Source organism: Prunus avium, chromosome 6 (genome assembly GCF_965620075.1).
Source record: "Prunus avium chromosome 6, drPruAviu1.hap1.1, whole genome shotgun sequence".
NCBI lineage: Eukaryota > Viridiplantae > Streptophyta > Magnoliopsida > Rosales > Rosaceae > Prunus > Prunus avium.
The window spans coordinates 37,895,775-37,907,138 of NC_142289.1; the positions used below are offsets into that span (position 1 = coordinate 37,895,775).

The window sequence follows — 11,364 nt, forward strand, 5'->3', positions numbered from 1 at the left end:
GAGGCATCTTATCACGAATCTTAATAATCAATATTACTTGTTTATCACGAGTCTTAATAACCATCACAGAAGAATTTCTTAGATTTGGAAGGACCTGATCAGCACACCCTTTTGAATTCTAGTTGTGTTTACAAATACATTATTGAAATGTTTATTATATATTCCCGGGTGCAGTACGCATAGCTTCCTGTATATAAAGGACATGCAATATGCAAGGAAGAGCCAACTTATCCAAAAGCCCCTTAATTAGTTATGGCAATGCAATTAGGGTCTTTGCTCTTCGGTCTGGTGCTAGTAATTGGCTTTTCATTGCAAAGTAGCGAAGCTGCTACAGATCCACCAGTTGTTTGTGACACTATCAACAGGACCAATTTTGAAACAGGGTTCATATTCGGCGCGGCTTCAGCATCTTACCAGGTCAGTTTCTTAAAGAGCTTAATTACCATTTACTTTGCGGTTCGTATGATTAAGTAAGTTTAATTTTCTTCCAATGCCAGAACAATTAGCATCCATGCATGAATATTTTGACATCTTTACTGTGTACATACTCTTACGTATATTTGTGTGTACGTTTCAGTATGAAGGTGCTGTCCAAGAAGATGGTAGAGGACCAAGCATATGGGATAACTACACCCACCAATATCCAGGTATGTCCCTCATCAAACAATCCATTAGAGTTAAAATATGAAAATTGAACTAACTCAATCTGCAGGCGTCATTCTTTTTTCTGTTTGCTTTGGGGCATCCAAATCATTAAGACAGAAACACTGTGGATATGTATATAATAGAAAAATTCATCACCATTCCTAGCTAGCTAGCTAGGTTCAGAATTCAGATGAAGGAAACACAACATGAGGATACAAAATTCCCTAAACCGGGTTCGGCCTGGATGCTTAACCCTTCCTGATGAACACCAATGGAACACTAGATGCCTTAATGATTTGGATGCACGGATTACAAGTTTATAGAAAGTTTTAATGAGTAAATCTCGAAGGAAACCAATTTTAATTCTTATATTATTTTTCTCTCGTATCATAATATTACTTCATGTATTTATTATAATAATAATTTACCATGGACAACCCACACACGGCAAGCTTTTAATATAGAGGTGATGCCCATAATAGAGTGCATGATATGATTTCCCCGTTCTAAATAGTCAAAATTTTCTATGGTTAATTGCAGAGAGAATTAAGGATGGGAGCAATGCGGATGTCACAGTTGATCAATATCACCGCTATAAGGTTTCAAAATCACATAATTTGTGAGCCTTAAGAAAACATAGGGGATCAAAGATGAGATCCTCAATTATTATTTTCTTTCTCATAGTTATATATATCTTGTGTGTTATTATTATGTATAGGAAGATGTAGAGATCCTGAATGATACGGGATTGGATGCTTATAGGTTCTCTATCTCATGGTCCAGAGTGTTACCAAGTAAGTTTTTCAGTACAATGTAACCAACATTATGAAAAGAATTAATTAAAAGAATTGAACCAAATTATATATATTATAGTCAAATTTCAAGGGCTATTTTTTTAACTTTAATTTCTACTGGTAGATCGAGTTGTTTTTTTATTATTGTCTTTTATTTCTAATTATTAGATGGTACACTAAGTGGGGGCGTGAACGAGGCTGGAATTGAATATTACAACAAACTCATCAATGATACCCTAGACAAAGGTGAATCATCTATCCTTAAAGGAACAATGATTGATATGCCTCGTAAAATATCATTTAATCAATTTAATTTGCTTTGATTGATTTTGTATACATATACATATATAGGTCTAAAGCCATTTGTGACCATCTTCCATTGGGATCTTCCACAAGCTTTGGAAGAAGAATACGGTGGTTTCTTAAGTTTTCGAATTGTGTAAGTGAAAAATTCTATTATCAGTATAATATTCATTATTTCATTAAATAAATATTACCATAACATATACATTTTGAAATGTGTATATACAGCGAGCATTTTAAGGAATACGCAAACCTTTGTTTTGAGAGATTTGGTGATCGAGTAAAGCACTGGATTACATTGAATGAGCCATATGCCTATAGTAACATGGGTTATGCAATCGGAACCTTCGCACCAGGACGATGCTCTGATTGGCAGCAATTAAATTGCACTGGCGGAAATTCCGCTATTGAACCATATTTGGTGACACACAACCTTCTCCTTGCTCATGCAACTGCTGTAGACTTGTACAAGACTACATATCAGGTCCGGTTAAATATTACATTTTGGTTAGAATATTGGGTCTTAACTAAGGAAATTAATACTTTGTATATTGAGATATACAAATATTATACCTTATATTTTTGGCTCTAAATCAACTAAAAGCTAATGTTCGAATTCCCGTGTAGGAACTTCAAAGTGGCGTGATAGGGATAACACTAGTGTCACATTGGTTTGTGCCAACTTCTAATGCAACGCACAATACAAATGCGCAATCACGAGCTTTGGATTTTATGTTTGGATGGCAAGTATATTAATATTAATTTATATACCAACTCATGTATTTAAATGCTTATTTATGAATATAAAATTTACTAGCTAGTATAACTTGTATAATAGTTTGTTAATGGTTGGCAATTCCATGTTTTTTAAGGTTCATGGACCCAATTACAAGTGGCCACTATCCGCACAGCATGCAAGTTCTTGTTGGTCGTCGATTACCAAGATTTACGGAAGAACAATCCAAGTTGCTAGCTGGGTCATTTGATTTTCTTGGACTAAATTATTATACTACTTACTATGCAAGTTATGCAGGTCACAACAATTCTGTAAACGCAAGCTACTTAACAGATGCTCGCGTTAATCAATCACGTGAGTACAAATTGAAAAACGTAATTACTTTAAACAATTTAAGTTTCTTAAAAAATTAGATTATGATATTCATATATTTGGTGTGGCAGCGGAGCTTAATGGGGTTCCAATTGGTCCACAAGTACGTATCAAATTAAATTTTTTAGGTAGCATAATATGGAAATTACGATTTTCCACATGCAAATGTAACTTCTAAAAATCTTACTTTTCTTCAAATGGCGCTGTAGGCTGGTTCAGACTGGTTATATATTTATCCTAAAGGAATTTACAAACTTTTACTCTACATAAGGAAAAAGTATGACAGTCCACTCATTTACATTACAGAGAATGGTAATTATTTTTTAGCCTTTATTTATTACATCATCAATGTTTCAAAACACATTTTAAGACTACTTAAAACATATTATATTCTAGGCGTTGATGAGTTGAATGATCCCACACTATCACTTGAGCAAGCCCTTAATGATACCGTTAGAATTGACTACTACCATGACCACCTCTGTTATGTTCAAGCAGCAATCAAGTAAGTTTTTTTATTAAAAATTTATTTTAATGAAGACTATGTTCGGGTTATGTCAATCCTTCCATTGACATTAACACATTTGGTTTTATTTGTCTTTGGAACTTTGTCTACAGAGAGGGTACTAATGTGAAGGGATACTTTGCGTGGTCATTGCTAGACAATTTTGAATGGAATTCTGGATTCACTGTTCGATTCGGCCTCTATTATGTTGATTATAACGATGGACTAAAAAGGTACCCAAAAAAGTCGGCACTATGGTTCAAAGGTTGGCTCTAGAAGTGAAGAAATCGGATTAGAGTTATTGTTGCTCTTGGTTATATATTTGTATTTCCTTCAATAATGCAGATGCTATTATGGACAATAATGTGAGGGATGTCAAATTTGTTTATACAAAATTTGAATCCCAAAATTATAATAAATTTTATCGAACATAAGTTCATTGTATAAGCAGCTTATTTCCGATGAAGCAAAATCATTCAATAATATTGGCTTGAAAACTTTGATTTCCTCGCCTTGGTTTTCAATTCTTCTCCTCTTCTCCTCTTCTCTCTCTCTCTCTCTCTCTCATGGAACCACTTTACTCAGCAAAACGCGTGTGGACTATACAAGTCTGCCTACCAAGACAAACATGACGACAAGTGGATCATTATAGTAAATAAAAATGAACATACAACAAATAATTAAATACGTTTTAATTTGTTTGTCCATCTCAAAAAGAAAAAAGATTCTATTTGTCGGTATATAGCTTATCAACTTCAAACGGACATGTACAGGTCTTGTTATATATATTTTTATTTATTTATTCAACGGCCACGAATTCAGATTTTATAAACATTTTCTCCGTGCAATTGAGGTCAGGAAAATTCAAAGATTATTTGTCCCATTATATATTTTATTAACTCATAATTACTGGAAAATTAAGAACAACTAGACACACAAGTTACTCTTAAAATTATAAAAATGAAATTGATTGTTTTATTGACTGTGTGTTTACCCTCAGGAGGTGTTTGGATCACACAGAGGATTCATGTTAAAATCAATTTTCATTTCTCTTTCTCATATTCGGTAATGCAGGGAAAGTAACTAGAAACTATCATTCTACTTCATTTCCAATTACACCCTAAATTATGCTTGGTTAGATTTCCCATCGCATTTTATAATTGTTAATGGGGGAATACAGTACCAAAAAAAAATGCAATTAATTATTGCGAGGAAAATCAAAAGGAAACCCAAACTTGATAGAGGGTTTTATTTTTTTTCCCCTCATTTTTCTAGAGGGCATGAAATCGTTCCAATCTTGAACTTACCAAGTATGGGAAAGAAACGCGTTTTCTTGCAAATCAAACCTCCTCCTTAATGATCTTATAATAATCTCTAGCTTCGAGAAAAACTTCACAGGGACAATTTTTAATCTTAATACATCTTACATTTTTTTTTAGTTGTTTATCATATTTCCAAGTATCATGACGTGGCATGGTTATATTTTAATTTTTTTTTTTAATTTTGTCTAAGTTGTGGAAGTTTTTAAATTTGAGGTTGTGAAGATTCAAAGTTTCGAATTTTCAAAATCTAGTGGTGATTTTATATGAAGAGACACAGATCCCAAATCCAAATTACGTAGATACGAAGCTTATCTGCTGGCACAAACATTTTTAATTGAGATATTTAGTCATATACCTATTCTTAGCACAAATGATATATATCAACTCTACACCATTTAATATCTAAAAATAAACAACAACAAAAAACCCAAAAAATAGCCGCTGGCCCTAATGAATTTTATTTTGATTATTAAATTACTTTGATGCCCTATTGAGTGTTTTAGGTTTTTTTTAATGAGGTTTTGGGGTTGAGCTTGTTTTAAGAAATCGATGGCAGTTTTGTAGTTTATAAAAAATTAGAAGCCTCTTTGTTATGTTGTAAATGGGCTTTGGGTGTGTTTCTAAAGTCTATTTTATATAGGGTTTTTATATAATTTGGGCTCTTATATTGGGTGTAATAGTAAATCTCCTTTTTTAATTCTCTGACCCAATTGTTTTCAAGATTTTTTTTTGTTTTTTTTTTGTTTCCTGCAATAATTGTTCTAGAAGGGTGACCGCACCAAAATTTTCAAAAATTGGTCTGACGCTAGTAATCATATGCCTTCCACAACAAATATAAGATAAACATGTAGTGATTAATTTTTTATTTTTTTGGGGTCAATCTACAGAAAATTCTCAAAGCTTTTTTTACGTTGTTGTTAATTTCTTTGAAATTTCAAGGGGCTCATCAAGACCATTTCAAATCAAGATGTGGAAAGTTCTTTTGACTTTGTCACTCAGATTTTTCTTTGGCCTACAAATCAATTCTTTTCTATGGAAAATTCTTTTGACTTTGTCACTCAAATTGAACAAATATGTTTGTGTGTCTTTTAAAAGGCAACGTGACGTGTGGGATGGGCTGCTAATTTTGAAACTTACTTCTTTGAGAAGCCAGTGCAGCGTTTATACGTGTGGGGAACACTCGGCGGATTGGTCCATCAGAGAAGACAAAATAATGGTGTCATTCGGACAGACTTGCGCAATTGATCCGGCAACGAGTCTTTCAGTCATTTGCCAAGTTGGTCCTTTCAACCTCGTTTGTTTCGGAAGATTGTCTTGGCATGAACTATGCTCAGAAATTGTCTTGGCTTGAATTGGCTTAAGTTGAATAACACTCATCCGGTGTTTGGTGATGCTTGGATTGGGACTAAGTTTAAATTGACTAATATCAATAAATAGGATGATATATTTCAACTTCTGTTCTTCTATACAAACGTGGGTTAAAAATATTCCAAATTTTTATTTAATAAGGTTTATTTTTTAGGTTTATACGGGTTTTAAATTTGAGGGAATTTGTGTCTATTTAGGTGAGTTTTTTGTTATATTTGAAATATTTTACAAAAAATGACATTTTTGAAATTAAGGATCAAGTTTTGGCTATTTTTGATAAATCCTCTAATTTTTCATCCTCTATATATAAACACCATGCCAGGCAGAGCCAAACTATCTAAATCACCAAAACTCCCAGTTATGGCAATGCAATTTGGGTCTTTAGTGTTAGGTGTGCTGCTTCTAACTGGCTTTGCATTGACAAGTAGTAAAGCTGCTTTTGTACCAAGTCACTATGACACTGCTTTCCTCAACAGAAGCAGTTTTCCAGCTGGTTTCATATTTGGCACAGCTTCTTCATCTTACCAGGTTAGTGCTTCTGGGTCTATATTTCAATGTTAAACCAGTTAAGCATCCATGCATGAACACTGACATCATCATTATGTGTGGATTAATTTCAGTATGAAGGTGCTGCAAAAGAAGATGGGAGAGGACCAAGCATATGGGACACCTACACCCACAAATATCCAGGTGCATGTTTAATAAAATAATAACTAGCTAATTCGTTCTTTCTTTTTTAATTAACGTTTTCTTTTGCATCACTTTCTTTTAAAAAAAATAAAAAAAAATAAAAATTCACGTTTTCTTTTTATATCTGGCAATGCTTTCCCTCTATTGGTTTCTGTTAAACTTTAGTTTATGGATTCAACTGCGGTCTTTTTGCGTTTTGCTTTCATAATTAAGTCAACATAACCTTTTCCGAGACTACATATAATTAATTATATATACGTACCAACAGGAGTTGGTCCAAGTGGAAGGGGCTTGGATCCTTTAAACAAGAGGTCCTGGGTTCGATCCCAGGCGCTTGCGAATAGAGCAGACTTTGTTGGGAGAGGTCCCCGCTTTGCGCCCGACAGTACCTCGAGGGTTAGTCCCCGCAATCGCGCGGGGGATACCTTGGTTTTCACCACAAAAAAAAATTATATATACGTTTTCCAATGTCTAAACAAGCCAAAGTGGTGGCCTTACTTCATGGAAATTACGTATTTTTGACTTCATTACAACAGGATGCAATTAAGTAAAGTATTAATTTGTTAATTAGTTTCAAGACCTTCATAATACTGGTCTTTCCCGGCTATAATAAAAAATTATAGTAGGGGGAAAAAATAATTAATAGGTATCAAAGGGGAATACATGTGAATGAAACCAGAAACCAAGTGGAAGTTTTATTAAAAAATAATAACATTATATTTTATAATAATCATACCCTCTTTAAAATATTTGTTCTTAAATCTGTTTTTCTTTTCTTTTGTTATTCATTATATTATATGACAAAATTCCCTAAAAATATTTTTCAGCACCCCAAGTCAAGGCCCTAAAATAGTTTTCTCAGTTTGGTGCACCAATCTTCTAATACTTATATATCAAATAAATATTTTTTTCGCTTATAAAAAAATGGAATGTGATTTGTATTATCCAAAATCGTCTAATACTGTCTTTTTTTTCCGTTATAATTTTTTAATTAAATGGTATTGTGAAAATGAGTGTTTGTATCATTAAGGTTTTCATTCGTTTTTCGATTTTATTTTAAGGCTTTTCACAAATAGGTTTATTCTAACATGATATATCATTTTTTCAATTAGAAAATGATAAGTTGTTAATTTTGAGTTTTTTTTCTCCAAATAGACTCTATATGAATTTTTATATAATATATCATGCTAAAATGGACTTACTTATAAAAACATATTTATTTTATATGACTAGCTAAAGAGGCAGAATATATGGAGTTTCATCTCAGAATGATTTGGTGTGCGAATTGAATCCAGCCACAGTTTTATTGAGTCCACTACACCAAGTCTAGGATCAAAGAATTTTCTTTGACCGATTCTAATACCACTTCTTAGTCGGGTTAGTTAGAATGAAGCCTCTTACTTTTCTTCATAACACAAACACAAATATCTATAATTAAAACTTTATGTGGTTATATTTGCAGAAAAAATAAAGGATGGCAGCAATGGAGATGTGGCGAATGATGAATATCACCGCTATAAGGTGTTCAAAGATCACACGAACTTTATGGGACTTAAGAAAACACATGACATTGAAAATATGAGATCCATAACTTTTAACTTCTTTCTTAAAATATCTTGTGTTATTATATATAGGAAGATGTGGGGATTATGAAGAATATGGGATTGGATGCTTATAGGTTCTCTATCTCATGGTCCAGATTGTTACCGAGTAAGTTGATTCATATTTGGTTGCAAATTTGGAACCAATTCTCAAATTTGAACTTAATTCTTTTTTGCTTTCTACAATACACTAGTCTCCTTATGTTTTGGTTGAAGTAATGTGGCTCTATTGTGAAACCAATAATATAGTTTAACCCTGTTTTACTTCAATTTCTATTGTAGACAGGTTTTCCTTATTTGCTTGTTTTTTTCTAATTATTAGATGGAAAACTAACTGGGGGCGTTAACAAAGAAGGAATCAAATACTACAACAATCTCATCAATGAACTCCTACGTAATGGTAATACAACTGCCTAATCTCGTATATCATCTCACCCTAATTACAGCAAATATATAATAAGAGTTATGTGCACTCATAAGACACATTTGATCAAAACCTTAATTTGCTTTTATATTGATCATGTATGTATATAGGTTTAAAGCCGTTTGTGACACTCTTTCACTGGGATCTTCCTCAAGCTTTAGAAGACAAATATGGTGGTTTCTTAAGCCCTCATATTATGTAAGTGAACGACCATCAAGTTCAGTGTACACTACTACGATGTATGAAATTCAAATCCACATGCAATATTGAATTTTAATTTTTCCTCCAGCAATCATTTTCAAGACTATGCAGAACTTTGTTATAAGGAATTCGGAGATCGGGTAAAGCACTGGATCACATTAAATGAGCCATGGACCTATAGTATTGGTGGTTATGCAGGAGCAGGTTTCGCACCAGGACGATGTTCTGATTGGCAGAACTTAAACTGCACTGGTGGAGATTCGGCTACTGAACCATATTTGGTGGCACACCACTCCTTACTTTCTCATGCAGCTGCTGTAAAAGTGTACAAAGATAAATATCAGGTCCTCTTTAACTCTTTTTTTTTTTTTTTTGGTGACAAGATTCAGCCCTAATTAAGATTAAATGTGTTTAATTCACTAATATTAAGTTGTACAATGGGATAAACAAATATAGTACCTTTTGCGTGGTCCAATCAACCAAATCAATGTTAAAAATGTGCAGGCATCTCAAAAAGGCGTGATAGGGATAACACTAGTGTCACATTGGTTTGTGCCGATTTCTAAGGCAAAGCACCATAAAAATGCTGCATTACGATCTTTGGATTTTACGCTCGGATGGCAAGTATATAAACTCAGTTACTGAATATAACACTTTTTGGCTAAAAATACTTTAAGTAATCTTAAGTTCGTTTGGAATTTCTATGTCTTAATTTCTAGGTTTATGGAGCCATTGACAAGTGGTGACTACCCGCACAGCATGCGATCTCTTGTTGGAAACAGATTACCAAAGTTTACAAAAGAACAATCCAAGGCGGTAATGGGGTCATTTGATTTTCTTGGATTAAATTACTACACTGCTTATTATGCAACCTATGCACCCCAACATAATTCTGTAAACGCAAGCTACTTGACAGATGCTCGTGCTAATCCATCATGTGAGTACAAATTGAAAAATTAAACATTTTGAGCAATGTAAGTTTCTTATATTAATTAGATTTTGATATTCATATATATTGTGGCAGTTGAGCGTAACGGAGTCCCAATTGGTCCAAAGGTACTTCTCAAATTAATAGCTTAAGGTACTAGCATTTGGTTGATTAATTGTTTTCGACATACAAATTTAACTCATGAAAATCTCAATTATCTTCAAATCGAGTTGCAGGCTGCTTCAGACTGGCTATATGTTTATCCAAGAGGAATTCAAGATCTTTTACTATATACAAAGAAAAAGTATGATGATCCACTAATTTACGTTACTGAGAATGGTAATTATTTTTAAGCCTTCGGTAATTTCTTCATCCATGTTTCCCATGTATAGTTGTAAAATACAATTAAATGCTCTAAAGTGTACATGTAAAACTAACAGTCCCGATCTCTTGGGCCACATGAGTCCAAGAGATTGTGGTCACCCACCGTTGGATATTAATCCAATGGTTCAAAAAAGTTTCTTAAAAGGAGTGCAATAGTGAATGAACCGTTGAATTTATATCAAACAGTGAGTGACCACAAATCTCTTGGACCCCTATAGTCCAAGAGATCAGGACTGGTAAAACTAAATGATACCAAATTTCACCTTGTAGGCATTGATGAGTATAATGATCCCAAATTATCACTTGAGGAAGCCCTTAATGATACCCAGAGAGTGGAGTACTACTACAGTCACCTCTCGTACCTTCAAAGAGCAATCAAGTAAGTTCTTATTAACAAATAATATGTTAGTTATATGTTCTACCCTTCTTACATTTAAGTTAATTAATCATTACATTGAATTAAGTGCATTTGAAATTTCCTATCCTTTGGTGTAGGGATGGTGTCAATGTGAAGGGATATTTTGTATGGTCATTACTAGACAACTTTGAGTGGAGTTCTGGATACACTGTTCGGTTTGGTATCAACTATGTGGATTACAATGATGGACAGAAAAGATACCCGAAAGTTTCAGCACATTGGTTCAAAAGTTTCCTAAAAAAATATTGAACAAATCAAATTATAGTTATTGTACGTAACAGATGATAACTCATTCCATATTTGTATTACTTCAATAATGTGAATGTTATTTGTGCACATCAACAAAAATAAATTCCAGTTGTAACCCAGATCGTTCCTTATGAATATATACATAATCAATTGGATGAACTTATATGTACGTAAATATTTAGATTCGGACTTTTGTCCCACATGTCTTTTTTGGTCAATTGCCTCACACTAGAGATGGAAGTCTAGCTAACATAAAGAGTTTAAAATATCTTGCACCTCTTCATTCACTGCCAATTAATAATTTTGGGTTGGATGCTCTCATTCTAATATGGTATTAGATCCAAGTTATCCATGTGGTAAGTGCAACGATCCCATAAGAATTGTCCACGCATTATAGGCAAAGAATGCACACATTAAAGGGCAT

General features: G+C 33.3%; 2 protein-coding genes across 3 annotated transcripts; both read left to right on the top strand.

Moving 5' to 3' along the window:
- Positions 1–237: 237 nt before the first annotated feature.
- On the top strand, positions 238–3,848 carry LOC148294160 (beta-glucosidase 12-like). The gene is made up of 13 exons (XM_088255257.1): positions 238–417; positions 578–647; positions 1,186–1,244; positions 1,364–1,439; positions 1,608–1,685; positions 1,791–1,878; positions 1,971–2,226; positions 2,370–2,485; positions 2,615–2,832; positions 2,922–2,953; positions 3,060–3,162; positions 3,247–3,355; positions 3,469–3,848. The coding sequence occupies exons 1-13, from the start codon at positions 253–255 to the stop codon at positions 3,629–3,631; spliced, it is 1,533 nt and encodes a 510-aa protein (XP_088111383.1). The 5' UTR covers positions 238–252; the 3' UTR covers positions 3,632–3,848.
- A 2,537-nt stretch (positions 3,849–6,385) lies between these two features.
- LOC110765553 (beta-glucosidase 12-like) lies at positions 6,386–11,099 on the top strand. 2 transcript variants are annotated; one of them, XM_088254981.1, is made up of 13 exons: positions 6,386–6,573; positions 6,666–6,735; positions 8,198–8,256; positions 8,370–8,445; positions 8,659–8,736; positions 8,871–8,958; positions 9,050–9,305; positions 9,466–9,581; positions 9,681–9,898; positions 9,986–10,017; positions 10,126–10,228; positions 10,544–10,652; positions 10,769–11,099. In XM_088254981.1, exons 1-13 carry the CDS (start codon positions 6,406–6,408, stop codon positions 10,938–10,940), a joined length of 1,545 nt encoding a protein of 514 aa, XP_088111107.1. In that variant the 5' UTR covers positions 6,386–6,405; the 3' UTR covers positions 10,941–11,099. The 2 variants fall into 2 exon arrangements, with proteins under 2 accessions (XP_088111107.1, XP_088111106.1); XM_088254980.1 differs by lacking the exons at positions 6,386–6,573; positions 6,666–6,735 and adding an exon at positions 7,953–8,112.
- Positions 11,100–11,364: the final 265 nt, after the last annotated feature.